The sequence below is a fragment of the Uranotaenia lowii genome, chromosome 2 (assembly GCF_029784155.1).
Source record: "Uranotaenia lowii strain MFRU-FL chromosome 2, ASM2978415v1, whole genome shotgun sequence".
Classification (NCBI taxonomy): domain Eukaryota; kingdom Metazoa; phylum Arthropoda; class Insecta; order Diptera; family Culicidae; genus Uranotaenia; species Uranotaenia lowii.
This window is the reverse complement of record NC_073692.1, coordinates 50,197,931-50,214,636: the sequence shown is the minus strand read 5'-3', so window position 1 is coordinate 50,214,636 and position 16,706 is coordinate 50,197,931. Positions and strand designations below refer to the sequence as shown.

General features: G+C 33.2%; 1 protein-coding gene across 2 annotated transcripts in view; it reads right to left on the bottom strand.

Moving 5' to 3' along the window:
• LOC129746332 (facilitated trehalose transporter Tret1-like) overlaps positions 1-16,706 on the bottom strand; it is a 64,472-nt gene that overhangs the window by 40,650 nt on the left and 7,116 nt on the right. The window contains exon 2 of one of the 2 annotated variants that reach the window (XM_055739931.1): positions 15,216-15,248. In XM_055739931.1, coding sequence (XP_055595906.1) covers positions 15,216-15,248 — 33 coding nt within the window. Of the gene's footprint in view, positions 1-14,922; positions 15,072-15,215; positions 15,249-16,706 lie in introns of those variants that run through there. The other variant, XM_055739930.1, reaches the window with a different exon arrangement.

The following is a 16,706-nucleotide window of genomic DNA, read 5'->3' as shown; positions in this document are numbered from 1 at the left end:
ATAAGTCTAAATGGCAAACAATTTGACGACAAAACCTTCAGTGGAGAAACGAGTCCAAAAACTCTACCAATCCATTCGACGTACGTGGAAGAAGCAACTGTTAAAGCAGAATCCATACTAAACTTGGAAGAAATACACATTAATAACCGCAACAACTTAAAATACCTACAGAATTTACACCAAAGAACTAAAACATTCAGTATTGGAACCACAATCTTGATAACATCCATCGTCATTGCCATTTTCATTTCCCAAAAGAAGGAAATTCGTAATCTGAAATTGAAACTCACAGTTCAAGTCCCAGCAAGCAGCACAGAAACAGCTTCGCAATCAGAACTGAACCGAGACGGTTCAATCTAACAAGGGGGAAGTTATGGATAGATCCCAACACTCTTCAGAAGAAACCCGGTGCACTCATATTGCACCATCAGCAATCCTTGTGCACCAGCAGGTCATCAGGTGATATCACGTTCCCCAGTCATCAGGTGATATCGCGTCCCCCGGTCATCAGGTGGCGCGAACCCAGACGCAACGTCAGCAACATGCGCGACCGTTCGCCCGTGTTCCCACAGGTAGCAAACGTGTCGCGACAGGCTACAACCAACGGAAACCGCCGGACATCCGACACCAACCAGCAACGCCGACAATCGACGCAGCAGGTGTGGGACCGGTCTAGAAGTCCTCGAGTTAGTTAGAGTCAGTCAGTTAGTTTTCGTGCGTAGTTAAGATTAGTCGATTTAAGAGATCAGTGAATAAAGTGTTTTTTAAAAAGTGATTAATGTGAACATTAACATATCTATATATCATTGTATCATAAATAATTCTTACATTGCATATAAAGATAACAAAACAAATTTCAAAATATATTTTTTTTAATTTTCGCGTGTTCAACTGCTTATATAAAACTCTTCAACCTTAGCCAATGAGTTTGTTGATTTATTTAAACTTGACAAACATATTTCTTGAAATTTGTGAAAGCTCTTGCCAGAAAAACCTGCCATTTTTTTTATATTCAGTTTTCATTAAATTCATATTTTTCTCATGTTAGCAAAAAATGAAGCTCAAGAATAAGCAAAACCAAAAATATAAAACAAACTTAATTTCAAGTTTAGTTAAATTTCTTGGATGATTTAATAGGCAAAAATTTCTTCTTGCATACAAAGTGGAAACGCTTTGCGCAGATTCAGGAATCAACCAAATCATCTCAAATTTTACACTGATGTTTGATGACCCAAAATACGTATGAGATCAAAATGTCATTTTTTGCAGCGGTCTTATGTACACACAACTTTGAAATTTTTCTGCAAATATTATGATATGCATAAGAGTGTTTTCATGTGGATATCTTTTTGCAAGTTTTTGTTTGTTTTTCATTGAACCCTCTTTTGAATTCTGGATCTGTTTAATAAATTTGGCAGTTCTTATCAAATATTTTTCAAAACAGCACAGCCTGCGTCATATACTGATAATGATATGAAGAATGCAATCATCTTGCTGTCTGCGTTTATCAAATCTTACTAAGCTGTATCCAACATCTATGTAAGATCCTTTGGAGATTGTTTGTGAAAAAGAGAAAGATTAAAAGTTACCCTCAAAAATTAAATGTTATGCTCTGTATTAATAACTATCACTGTAATATAAATTTGTTAGCCAGCAATAATTGGGTTTCTTGTACAAAGTTATGTTGAACAAAATTTTCATTCTATTCAAGGGAAAACTATTCATTCTCATCAGGTTCAGGAGTCAAGTTTTTTTTAGCTTACCTTTTTTTGTAGATAATCGATCCACGGTTTAAATTAAAAATAGAAGTAATGGTAAGCATTGTAGTACGAGTTTTTTCCTGTTGGGGAGAGAGTCCACTGCGACTCTTAATTTGATACATTGTGGTATGACCCCGCGTTGTTATTTTTACTTTGCTATGCTTCTTGACATCCCTGCACTATTGGTTGAAGTTGCAGTTGTTTACCATAGTACATGGAAAATAACAGGTAGACCATTGCGCTTAACCTCACTCGAAAGCTCCGTGTATGTACACAGCATGCTTACATACCAACAAAATAGTTATGAAAATTTGGCAGTTCTATATGGAATAGCAATCAAAATTATTAATTTCTCCGTCGATAGGCATCCGATTCTTTTGAAAAGGGCTTCAAATTAAAGATTGGTTCTTCAGGCTCATCGGAGACTATATTTTGCATTGGATTTTCGGATCTGAACCATAAACAATGAGCTTTCAAAAGTAATTTTCTTCGTCGTACCTCTTTTTTTTTGAGAGCAAGCAATGCAATATTTTCTTCTATCTGTGTTAAACATTAGATAAATAATCTTAAATACTTCGTATTTCAGAGATGAAAATTCAATTTGTTTGAATTTTTATTCAAATCACAAAAGAAAAAGGAAAATATCACAAAATTTCAGTTTTAAATCTAGAGAAAGCCCATTGCATATTTCATTTAGCGATGTTGAATTACCAAATATTGTTCGTTGCTTTAAAAAGCATCAGTGCATATTTTTGTCATAATTTTATTTCTTGTCATTTTTAAGAAAAATGGATTTTTTAATAAATTCCATACATTTGTCAGTTTTTTCCAAAACTATTTTTCGGGGCCTCTTACCAATACGTTGAAAGAGAGCAGAATGGCCTACCTTGTATATTTCAAAATACTATGGTTGTTTACCGTTAGCACTACGAGCGCACATCTAGGTAGGATCTCCAAGTGCAATCTACGTTCCCTTGAAAAGATCGATTCACATTAGGGTGTCCCAAAATTGCATAATTTATGGAAATTCGGTGGAGGTTCACCCTCCAAATGGTAGATTAGGATGTGCAGAACAAACTTTTGTATGGGGCCAACTAAAAAATTCATGTTTAGAGGTTCCGCGAACGCAATCTTTGAAAAAAGTCCACTTTCAAAATATTTGATTTTAAATAAATTCTGGGTCCAAAAATTTTCACAAAATTTATATATTTTATATTTTTCTAATTTTGTATGGGTTAAATACAACACGTGAAAAATGACAAAATGAACCAAATTCGCATCAAAATTTAAAATAAGCAAGCTATTTTTAAGAAAAAAAAATTTGTTGGGCCAAAAATTTTGTATTTAACTGACCAAACTGTGTACCTAGCGTAAAATATATTTTTTGAATTTTGATGCGAATTTGGTTCATTTTTCATTTTTTACGTGTTGTATTTAACCCATAAAAAATTAGAAAAATATAAAATATATAAATTTTGTGAAAATTTTTGAACCCAGAATTTATTTAAAATCAAATATTTTGAAAGTGCACTTTTTTCAAAGATTGCGTTCGCGGAACCTCTAAACATGATTTTTTTTTTAGTCGGCTCCAAAAATGTGCAAATGTGCAAAAGTTTGTTCTCCACATCCTAATCTACCATGTGGAGGGTGAACCAATTTCAAATCATGTTTTGAAGTACTCGGGACCAGAGGTTGTTAGTTGATCAAAAAGAGTATCTTACTAACATTCCTTAATTTTATCCCCATTGACAGGACGTGGTCGGCGCCGTTATTATTAATTTTTTAAAAGGGGGAGCATCAGTATTGTGCATCGAGCATATACTGCTAATCCATCCATCATCATTCTTTTGGACTTTGCACAAAGCCTCGATCAATCACGGAGTAGCAACTATTGGTGATGCGGAACTGGTTCTGCTAAGCCAGCTAAGAAATTGTTTGTCCACTTCGAGCTCAACGTTTTAAGGTGAATATGAGTAGTCAAACAAGTTAAGCTAAGCTAAGTTTGAAGGAAATAGCGAATATCTTTTAAGATAATTTTTTATATTATGCAAAATGACGACTGTCTTACGAAAATTCAACAGCCATTTTCGAAAAACATGCCAATAGCTCAGACGACCTGTTCAAAACTGACTAAAATTTTGTTATTTTGTCTCAGGTTTGTTTTGACAGTTCTCATCGGTGTGTGTTGGGACATCTGGTGGCCCAGTCAGGAAACAAATATTAGTTCAAATAGGTCGTTAGAATTTTTACCCAAGTTTTGAGGGCTAGCCTGTACGTCTGTTCTCTATGGTACACAGTACAATTTCTTCATTCTTCAATTCAGAGCTCTTGAAGTTGTACCGTAAACTGGGGGAACTTTGATCAACATGAAATTTTTGTAGATAATCATTATTAACTAAAAGAAAAGTTAAAATATCAGAAAACTGTTTACTACTTTTGATAGCCTATAAATTAAGTTACTAATAAGCTAATATTTTTAATCAGAAGATTTTTGACATTACTTAAAATGTAATTTCAAAATCTTAAAATATCTGGTTTTTCGAAGGCTTTCAAACAAACATCTCTCGTGAACAAAATTAATCATTTAGGAGCAAATGGGTTGTTTTATGTGAAAGTTCAACTGTTTTCTTTGTTTAGGTTTAGTTTAAGTGTTATTTTTATGGTCAATTGGTGGAAATTTTTGGATATTGAAAAAAAAAACGGTGATTTTCCATGAGAAAGCCCGTATAGTAAAAATGGCTTAAACCCTATCAAATGGTTCAAATTGAAGAAAAAAGAACATGAGAACAGTGCGAAGACCTAGGGAATTGCATGAAGGCAATATTTCATTTGTTTTTGAGGTCAAACAAAATTGAGAAATGTTTATAATTTTTGCCCCTAGATGTATGCAGCAACATTGTTCATCTTTTGATTATAAATGTTTTTGAAAAAAAAAACGTTGAAAAAATCAGTTTAAATAGTATGTACTAAAAAAAAATACTGCTATTAATGTTTGTGTCTTCTGTGCTAATTGGCACCATAACAATTATTTGGAAAATGTTGAGGTACGTAAAAACGATAGTGATCAAAGTTACCCCGAAACTCGCAATCTGGTTTTGTAACAAACATTTAATTATAATCACCAATGTCGTTTGAATTTACTGCAATCAATGATCATTGCCTCAGTAAGTGTTTCAAAACGTTTAGGTATTACGTAAAAGCAACCCCTTCCAAAATATTCAAAAATGAATGAATAAAGTGATCAAAGTTCCCCCAGTTTACGGTATTTAGAATTCGATGTAATTACATATTGGTATAGTATTCTAGGGGATGATTGAAAGTTTAAGATTGAAAAATTCAAGAAAAGCACTAAATAAATTTAATTTGCACACAGTTTAAAATTGAAAAATTCAAGATTATAAGAGATTTCGGGACTCCCGCAATTTTCTGTTGTGTAAATTTTGCAAAAAAAAACCTTAAATATATTTTTAGTTCATATTCGCCATCATGAGCCAAAGTTAAAAAAAAAAGTCAAATCAGATGACATATTGACCAAAGTCTTCGTACACTGGATGGAAATGGTCAATTAAATTCACTACACGTATTTTTAATTCCACCGACAAGAAGCTGAAGTTTTACTACCATCGCCATACAAACTCCGCTAGAAGGCAATCCAGCGGGAATTTAATTATACCAACCGTACGTTTGTTCGTTGTGGCCACTGACTAGCAGCGCGAATGTTCTTCAGAACGGTCAAAGACATAAAAATCTATCGGCCCACCATCAGCTTTGCGAATCGCTAAAACTTGCCACGCCGCCGCACCGCAACTGGCAGCAGATTTGAAGAAGGAGTTTTCTTCCATAGATACTTATAAGACTGTCTCGTTATGCCGGTGTACTGAACCTTTTCTTGTGGTCGAGATCAGAAGAGAAAAAAATTAAATAACACGTGAGTGCAGAGGACGGACTTGACATCAAATCTCGAAAAAGCAGCTGATCGGAAACTGGAAAGTACCAGTTTGTCGATAGAAACATACATTCAGAGTTTGTTATGGGGGCAATTAAAGCCGGCATGCCTAACTGTAAAACTAACTTTGATCACCGATAGCACATGTTACGCTAATGTTGATAAGAGCGCAAAGAACAAAATTCCGCTATAAACCTGCTAGTATTTTAGAGTGTTATTGCTTAGTTCTACTTTATCTGGAAATCTTGCAAATCGAGTTTCCTGGAAAAAAAAACAAACTTTTCAATTAACTTACTTTCTACTGTGTAATTCACGAAGGAGTTTTAACTCGAACGGTCTTATTGCGTTCATAATGTTTAAAAGTTGTCCTCTAATGATTGTTTGCATCAACTGATATTTCTTTGTAGCAAAGTATCACTGGAATTCAGATGAAATTCAATATGAAATTTTGTTTTGCTCTTCAAGTCACATGATCATATTTCTGAACGTTGAAGGGACTTTGTTGAGATAACCAACCACAAAAATGTGTCGTTTTACTGTTTTGTTTTTTTCCTATAGTAGTTAATGGATGCCTACATTATTCGTACCATAAAATGTTGTAAACTATAAGGCTAACGTTTTGGGTAGAATATAAATACGATATTCGCACACTCAATCATCATTTGACACTTTGAACATTAGCCGTCCAAGAAATAAAAAGCTGATCAAATAAACATACGGCAAAAATCAATCATCAGAACCGAATCAAAATATTTGGTTTTGATTCCGATGAACGGAATCTGCTCTATTGCGGAAACGTCATCGTTTTGAGTGCCGAAAGCAGAAGAATAAAAAATTTCAAAGCCAGATCAGAACCGTTGTTGGCTGATCGGTTTCAAATCTATTTCGGTCACATTGCAATTTAGGTATATCTATACAAGATTTATTCACGAGTCGTCTAGCAAAAAAGGGGAAAAATATCCATTGAGGGGACTCGCTGATGTAGTCAAATCAGCTGCTAACAAAAATATTAACTATCCCTACCCTATCCGTCTAAAATGTAATTATGTCTGTGGTGAGCCAACAAACAACGAGACGCTGCGCTCGCTGCTTGATCGTCACGAAGTGCATCGGATTAGGTTCTTCGAACGTGTAGAATCATTTACGACAGAATAGCGGACAATTGTTATTTGATGCACAAATCGATAGTCTTCGATGTCAATGAGATTTGTTTTTCGTATTGTAGTTGAAGTCTTCGTTGGTGACTTCTATTAGACAAAAAGTATTTGGTTTTTTTCTAAGATAATTTTTTTAAAGACCTGTCTTATTCGAAACAGTTGAATACCGCCTAATGGGGCATCATGCTACAGCAGGGTTAGATGCAACATTTCGGTACCACAAGACTTTTTCAATTTATATTTTAATAAATTGTAGTTTCTCAACTCGTGAGATAGTTTTTTGAAGATTCTTTTTAAAAAAATGAAGTAAAACGCATAGATGTTCATTTTTTTACATTTTCGATGCCGTAAAAAACTCTGCCAGCATGACGAATTGGCTTAATGATATCACTTACAAACTACATATTCCTTTTGTTATCCTATACCAACACTAATGGTGCAAACATATTTTTGGGACAATCACCACATTTTTTAAAATAAATATTTTTATAATTCAGTTACCAGTCTGGGCTAAAATGCATCAAAACACAAATCAATGATTCACCTTTTAAATCTCGTTTCCATATGCTGGTATATGATTGTTTTGCATCACGCGTTTGTTACTTTTAAAATTTCATCCTACCAAACATTATTTTTTATGATTTCAGCTAGTAGAATTTTTGTTTTTTTTTTACCCCTAAATGTATGCAGTGCATTTATGCTTTTTCTTTAAAAAAAATTTTTGACAGAAAAAATGTTAAACTTGATTCGAACAAAACCAAAATTTACTGCAATGGTTATAAAAATACTTTATAATTTATGACATCAAAAAATATATAAAAAAAACTATATATTTTCAAACGTTTTCATTTCATTTTTCATTAAAAACAAAGCTTGTTGCAATTTACCCTTTTTTCTTGATAGGGGGAAAATCGCATGATTTTGTAAATTTGAAAATAACTGGTGAAACCAATAATTTATGTGACTACGTCAATTTGATGTCCCATCAACCTTTAAACTTTTGATGAATAAGCAATATGAAATGAAAACGTTTGAAAATTTATAGTTTTTGATATATTTGTGATGTCATAACGCGTAAAGCACCAATTGCAGTGATTTCTGGTTTTGTTTGAATGCAATAGCAGGTACTTTTTTGTCTGTCAAAAATATTTTAAAGAAAACGCATAAATGCACTGCATCAGAGCTTAAAACTATCGACAGCCTTGCGTGAATGTGAAATTTCTCTCCATTCAGAGTCTTACGTTTTCGTTTCCTTTATTGCCTTCCCTCACTCAAAAAGCTCTCTCTGACTGACAGCGTTTACAATTGTCTTTCGCTCATCTTCCCATTCGTTTTGGCCTACGGTCACAGTCACTTCGAGGACATGACTGTGAGCTTCGATGCAAATTCAGTCATTTCGATTTTGAATGAATGGAATCCGTTTGAGATAAGTTGAACGTACGCGTTGTTCCCGGCGCAAAGCTATCAAATTAATAGCGGCTAAACGGTAAACGATAGAAACTTGATGTCTTTGAGAGAATTTATTTACGCAACTAGATCTCTCATATTCTATTTAAAAATAAACGGTTGATTCACATAGAAAAATAAATGATTGATTCACACAAAAATGAGAATTTTTTCAGTTTTTGTTAATCCTCCAGAACCCAATTCTTTTAGCTGAAAAATTCACAAAAGCCTAGTTTTATGATTACAAACAAGGTTTATTCTACGAAAAACTTTTAAGATGAGACAGAAATATTGACAATTGCATAGGAGCTAAAGAAATTCACTTTCAGTACTTTTTCGATTGTAGTTTCTATAAACTTAAACCAAATTCTCCTAAATTTTGAAATATATAAACCCTGATCGATAGTTATATTTTTAAGTAGTTTTTGTTGAAATTTTTCCACAAATAACTGAGATATTTCAACTTATACTAAAAGTAAATATTGTACATATTTTTCGAATTGTTGTCATACTTTTCCAACCCCACCTTTAAGCGGGGTTCATCTCTCCTACCTAACTAAGGAATTTGTCTTCTAGAAAAATCAATCCAGAATGGCGGTAACTTTTTAACCTTACTGCCAATATTTTTTTAGATCGTAGAACTCATTGACCAAGGATTTCTGAGGGTTCCAAATGGATCATTTTTCGAAAAAAAATAGGTCAATTTTTAGTTTTCTCATATTTTTTAAGTTTTCTTAGCTGTTGCTTTTGACAACTGCTTGTCAAATCATTTGTATCAGTATGGTTTGTTAGCTTACCATATTTAGAAAGATTCTGCGAAAAAAGTAAATAAAAATTATTGTAGTAAAAAAAATGGTTTTATGGCGATTTTAGTAGACCCCGTCTTAAGGCGGGTTTGGCACAAGAGGGTTAAATTTTTTTTTTGTTCGAATAAGTTTAAGAAAATCAGTGTTTTGATAAAAAAACGTTCAAATTGCTAAAACACCCAACTTTGTTGAACATTATAGAGACAATAAGAATTTATACCAATTCTTTGCCCCCAATTATTACTTCAAGAGTATTTTTTTATTAATTGATTTAATTATTCAAGTCATCAGCTTTTCAATGATGTAAAAACGAAACATTAGATTGCATTAGTTTATTTGTATACATTCAATCACTATTGAGTTATTTCTGTTGTTGTGATTTATCATTCATTTATTGACTTTTTCTAGGTGAAAACGCCTCAGTTTGCAATTCATTTAATGAAAATTAATGTTTCGTGAGCCTACATCGTCTGAAAGCTAATAACTTTGAAAAATGAATCCATTAATAAAAATGTGCAAACTCAGCCGAACTCTATAAGTTGATTGAAAATAGGCATTTTTCCCTTCTAGATGAATTTTTAAGATGTTTTTCAATAGAATACGAAAGTTTTTGTTGCGTAGATAAATTGTCTCGAAGACATCAAGTGTCTATCGTTTACCGTTTAGCGGCTATTAATTTTGATAACTTTTTTCGGTACATGCAAAGTAGCACAGGCGAATATGATTGGCTCACTCATTCTAAGAGGATCCAATTGAATGATTTTTTTATCCTGTCACGACTTTGTGGAACGAATGAGTGTGAAACGAATGGTGAAACAAAAGAGAAGACATTCACAGTCAACAAGAAGCTCACTCTCTCTAAACGGAGATTATTTCATCGACTGCCGAAGAAGATGAAAGGGAGAGCTGTTTCTCTCACATTCAACCCGTTTTCTGTCAATGAAGGTGACTGTTTCAAGCACTGCACTGCATACATTTAGGGGTAAAAATACTTTAAAAAAATCTACTAGCTGAAATCATAAAAATAAATACTTGGTTGGACGAAATTTTGAAATAATCAAACGCGTGATCATATTCCAGCGTATGAAAACGAGATTTGAAAGGACCATCTTTGATTTGCAATTTGATGCATTTTAGCTCAGACTAGTAACTAAAGAATAAAAATATTTATTTAAAAAATTGGGTGATAGCTCAAAAAATACTTTTACTCCAACAGTGTTGGAGTAAAAGTATTGTTATTTCCCATAACACTGGGTGAAATTTTTCACGGCACGACACGTCTTTCACTCACAATATTAGATCAATGACTGACCTTGTTTTGTTTGTTTTGCCTAGTGTTGCCAAAATAATAAACGTTGCCATAGACATTTATTTTATTTCATTTATCTTCCGTGTTGCCGAATACAAATCCAGCAAATCCAAATCAAATAAAAAAAATCAGAAACAGCAGCCTTAAAATTCTTCGCTTCCTAAGCCAATTCTATCTTTTTCTACCGGATGACCAAACCAAAACAAACTATCAGCAGCAACAGTCTTGAAAATCTGCGCTTCCAAAGCCATTCCGTATTTTTCCACCGGAAAGCAAAATCATAACAAACAATCAGCATCAGCCTTAGAAATCTGCGCTTTCAAAGCCATTCCGTCTTTTTCCAATAGCCGAATCTGAAACAGTTTTGTTCGTAGCAGCTGCCTTCACAATCTGTGCTCTCTGCCCTTATTCTACCAACCACGCCATTGTCGTGATTTTACGATTCTTATGAATCTCAATTCAGAGCTTGACTCAGATACTTCTTTCACTCACACAAGAATAGATCAATGATAATGACTGACAAAATAATCTAACCCTGCTGTTGCATGATGCACTGGTTGACGGTATAGGTACCTAAAGAAATTTTCAATGAAGCTACCTACTAATGTAATGTGTACGTGTCCAAAATTTAGAAACAATCTGTCAAGTAGGTTTTGAGACAGCATTCAATACAGAAACTTTTTCACAACTTTTTTGGGCAGAATCGAGAAAAAATCAGGTACACTGCCGGCCAAAAGTTTGGGATCACCTGCTAAAAACCATGCAAATTTTGATCGTTCATATCTCAGCCGTCATATTGCAAATCTTCTGATCTCATTTGAAGGATAATTAGCAAAAGCTATTTCGGAGGTATTTTGCCCAGAAATAATGTTTTAGTTTTGCACCTGAAACTTAACCTAAGTTTTGAACATTTTCAAAAAATCGCACTCAATATTCAAAGCCGATCATCTCGGGATAGGGTGGACCAAAGTTCAACATTTTAGTTGCATTAGAATCCTTATTCTATACTTCTCAAAACACAATCAAAAAATTTTGTACAAAAATTTAAGAATGTGCTTTTAATTAATAAAATAGACACTTATGTTATCGTCCAAAAGTTTGGGACCACCCCTTAGTATGGTGTATCGGCCAAAAGTTTGGGATCATTCTGGTAAAAACATGCAAATTTATCCCATTCATATCTTTCTCATCTAACATCGTATTGCATGTCTGAAGGGTTCATTTGGAAGCTTAGGAATTGTTGTTTTTTACAAATTCATACAAAAATTATATTTTAAAGTGATAACCATGAAAAATTTACCTGAAATTAATTGTTTTTTGAAAATTCACACTTATGATTCTGAATTTTTCATGGTTATCGATTTGAAATATAATTTTTGATGAATTTATGAAAAAATAACAATTCCTTAGCTTTCAAATGAACCCTTCAGATCTGCAATACGATGTTAGATGACTTAAGTATCCATTTTATTAATTAAAAGTACACTCTTAATTTTTTGTACAAAATTTTTTGATTGTGTTTTGAGAAGTATAGAATAAGGATTCTAATGCTACTAAAATGTTGAACTTTGGTCCACCCTATCCCGAGATGATCGGCTTTGAATATTGAGTGCGATTTTTTTAAAATGTTCTAACTTTAGGTTAAGTTTAAGGTACAAAACTAAAACGTTATTTCTGGGCAAAATACCTCCGGAATAGCTATTGCACATTATCTTTCAAAAGAGATCAGAAGATTTGCAATATGTCCTAACACGGCTGAGATATGAACGATCAAAATTTGCATGGTTTTTAGCGAGTGATCCCAAACTTTTGGCCGGCAGTGTAAGTCGCAGTGGGAGACTCAAATCAGCTGGAAATCAACTATTCGGACAAAGTTTGTTTGGTGAATCGTTTAAGGAGCCCTAAAGGATCAATCAAAATTTGAAGAAAAGTGAAGATTATCGATTCCATACAGGAAAGTAGGAAGTTTTTTTGAGCTCCGTCCGAAAATTTCAATTGGGGAAGGGATAAAAAAGGTAAACTTTTCTGACTGGTTCATCTAGCTAACAAAATCATTTGTAGAAAATAGAAAAGCTGCTCACCGGTAAAATAATCAAAATATGATGATCAAATCGTGGCCAAAATCCAAAGAACTGTTCAACAAAAAATATTTTTCACCAAAAAACACAACCAGATTTTGTATCGTATTTAAGTCTCCCAAAAATCGTTGAGGTTTCTTTTAATAAATCTAGCTTGTAAATTTTCATATTTGGGTGACAAAATTTAAAATTATACTGATGCACTTTATTTTTATTTTATTTTCCAATAAAATGTGAATGTATCCGGACAAAATCATTTTTTTTTTCAACAAAATTTTGGCGGCTGAACTTTTTAAATCAAATATCCGTGCGGGTAAAACCGGGCTTAATTATGCTTATTTAATTAGAACTGACAATAAGTTATTTTAAGAAAGCCTACAATTTCGAAAGAAAATCCTTAAAATTAATCCAATTTTTGTAGGTAAGAGGAAAAGATTAATTTTGCAGTACAAATCAGATTTATGAAAAGTTGACCCTAGTTAAAGATTTAAGTTTAAAATTTGGTTCCAAAAAATACTGCAATATTAATAATGCTGAACGATACGCCAGAACATATGGAATTCCCTGTAATTTCTGTAAGAAAAGAGACAAGAGAGAAAATCTATTCCTTAGGATAGATTTTTTGCTAAATAAACTATAATTCTAATTAACTTTTGTCATTGTCAGCTGAATTGTGCAAACGACTTTGGTTGAATTTTAACATCGAACTAACTATCAGAATTATCATCCTGTGATCTCTTGCAATTTAAATCCTCATCGAAATAGTCATCTTGATAAATTAATTTTTATTATGGAACTCATTTACGAGCTGAATCTGCATCTGAATTTTGAGCCTGAATGAAAAATTCAAATTTTCAATCTGTTTCGGAATTTCAAAACGTTTTCTTAAATGTACATTAAATCGGTTTCTGAATTTAGAAATATGGTCCAAGAATTTAAATCAGTTTCGGAACCCTCAATCATGAATTTTGTATTTACAATCCGACTTGCAAATCTAAATAAAAAATAAAAAATTGGAATTATGAATCTTCATCGCTATTTTGATGCTTTGTTATGTTTGAATTTAGCATAAGGTTCCGGGTTTGCCCGGATATTTAATACAAAATTTAGGAACAGTCCAGCCCAGCCCGGTTGCCCGTATTTATTCACTTTATTTGGCAAATCCAACAAAAACTAATTGTTCTGTAATAGTTTTTTTAAATTTTTGCCTGCAAAACGAAATTATTTGAGCAAGTTTTACAAGAATAATCATTAAAGGTTTTTTGAAAACCTAAAAAACGATTTTAAATCTGTCGAGGAGTTTTGAAGAAAAGCATTTTTTCCAATTTTTTTTTACTTCATTTTGAAATCAATTGCCAGGATTTTGCCAGATTTTTATATAAAATTGCCCGGATACGGACTGAAAAAATTCTGGCAATCCTTATTTTGCATAAGAATAAAGTGAACTTCGAATCCGAAGATGACGAAAAAAACTATTTTTTTTTCATATTCCAAAAAATATTAACTAAATGTAAAAATGCCCATGAGTTTCGAAAATCATGTTTTCAAATTTTGAAGGAAATGTAAAACCAAATTTAAACGACGATTTCAAACACAGCTTTTTATTTCGATTGTTAATGATGATACGAACCGAAAATCAATAATCCTAAACTGGATACATAATCCGAAATTTGAAAACACAAATACAATTTCGATTATGATTATAAGGAACCAGAATAAAATTTAGTATTAAGAAAGGAATTACTACCCATAAGCTCATAAGTGAGAAAATTTTGAAAATCTGTAGCTGAATTTTGAAACTGGGATAAGTTTTCGAGGTTTTGACATCAGTTTTGAGTCAAGACTGTTCCTATCGAAGAACTTTACTTCATCATCCATAGAATAAAAGTTTAAAATTTTTGAGTGTAGAGTAGAATACCTCGCTAGCTTTTGATGGGCCCTCTTGGGAGGGGGGGTTTTTGGTCAAAAAGTTTTAAAAGTCTATACGAGTAAGCTTGATGATTCATCTATTCGAAAGTCTAGCCGAAAAACTTGCTGTTTTCCTAATAGTTTATCCGATTTATTATCCACGTAATCCTGATAGTTAATATCATCTAACCACACTAATCGACCAAACAATCATGACACCCTCCTGTTGTTGATGGGCTTGGTAACAACAAACCGTGGGATTTATTCTACTGTACTGTGGAAGCTTTGAGAATCCTTTGGTTTCAACAACGAATCTGATTATCTTATAAATTGTATTTTCAGTTCAAGATTCTCGGTAGAACTTCCAATGCAAAGATCAGAACTAAAGATTTAGAAATTGTCTATATCAGTTCTTAAATTTTCGTTAGTTTTTTAATGTAATTCTACAGCTCTTTGTAATGGAAATCATGCTACCAATAATAAAATGCTACTGTCAGGTCATTATACCTTACCCGGAATGATATTTCAACGGCTTGTTTAGATACCCGACATCGCATGGTTTACGCATTAATTATAATCCCTGAGCACATGTGTGACGAGATTCTTCGAAACACGTCCCATGAAGGCTAAACCATCTGCAATGGAACCGGTAGATGGTGATGATGATGGGGGTCACATTCATTCACAGAAGACGATGATGGTGCACCGCTGAAGAAGGCTGGGATAGGGGGGATGAATTGCATCCTCGGACAGAGCTACAGTGTTGTTGGGGTAAGATAAATGCAACACGTTCCATGCAACTTACCTCTGATGCAGACTCAGCACGCTGGACCCAACGCTGAAAGAAAAGAAAGAGAAAAATAAGATAAAAATATGAAAATAATGCAATGATTATCTCATGACTTCAGCCCGCAAGGACTGCGCGAGAGATGGGTTGTTTCACTTCCCAGGAAGTTTTTATTTATTTTCTGCTGGAGATTTGACCCTGTTCCGAAAGAAGTATAAAAATGAATTGACCATAACTTGTTAAGCAGTTTACTTAGTCAAATTGGCGCCACGCTCCACCACGGAGAAGATTTTGCCTTGCCGTTCCGTGCATTGCCTTCGTGCATCATCATGAATGATGGGTTTTGTTTACGAATCTGATCAGTTTACTTTATTCTATGGAACTTTCGAATTAAGTTACAAGAAATGATCTTAGCTTAGCTTAGCCACCTAAACCTTTGAACCTAAAACTCTGTGTTATTTATTTCTACTAAATGATTTTCGCTGAAAAGGTTTAGTCTTTTGAAAGCCGGAACATATACATATCAAATTCTTCTTTTGTCTTTTGTTTTTTCAGAAGTTTTAATTTGCTCTTTTTTATTTGTAAGCAATTTTTTATAAAACCTTAAACTATCTTAACAAAAACTCAAACAATAAAATATGGATTGAAAGTTCGCAGCTGAAATTTGAACGATTCTCTTTCTTTGCAATCTCAAATTTAAGATAAGTTTTTGAGGTTTTGATTTGAGTATTTTCACTCTCAGTAATTCGCGAAGAATTTATGTATTTGAGTGTTTGGAACTAAATTGTAAAGAACCTTTTAAATAAGTTTTGGTACAAGATTTAAACAGAAATAAGAAACACGAATTACAATTCTTACTCCGAAATTTTGAGTATTTTATCCTCAATTTAATAAATCATCCCAGATCAGAATACGGCTTTAAACCTAGTTAAAATTTAAATTAAAAGCATGATTAAGATCGATTTATTTCTGTATCCTTCAATCTAAAATCAAAGGAATTTGTAGCGTGAACGTCTGAATCAGGCGCGGTCCTATGGGGGGGGGGTGATCGGGGTGATCGCTCCCCCCCCCCCCCTAAGCGCCAAAAAACCGTTACAAAATACCCGCAAATGCTTGAATTTCTATAAAAACTTGTAACTTTTCTTAGTAGATGTGCTTTTAAATTTTCAAAATTTTCCACTCCGTGGGGGTGTTTATTCAACAAAAAAGTTTGTTTATCACTTAAAAGGCTCAATTTTGAATAAAGTCGGTCCACCAAACTCAAGCAGCTTTAACTTGCAATTCACTGGACTGAAGTATACCAAAAAACTTTTGTTACTTAGAGTGTTGATTTTGAATTTGCTGTTAATGGAATGTAGAGACAACTTTTATTTTTATTGTCACTAATTTCCCTCATATGCATAAATTAACACGAGTAAATCGTTATAAATTCTGTATTTGCTTTAAATTCAGAACTTCTAAATTCTAAGTTTGAAGTTTGAATTTTAATGAAATGACAAACTTGAAAAC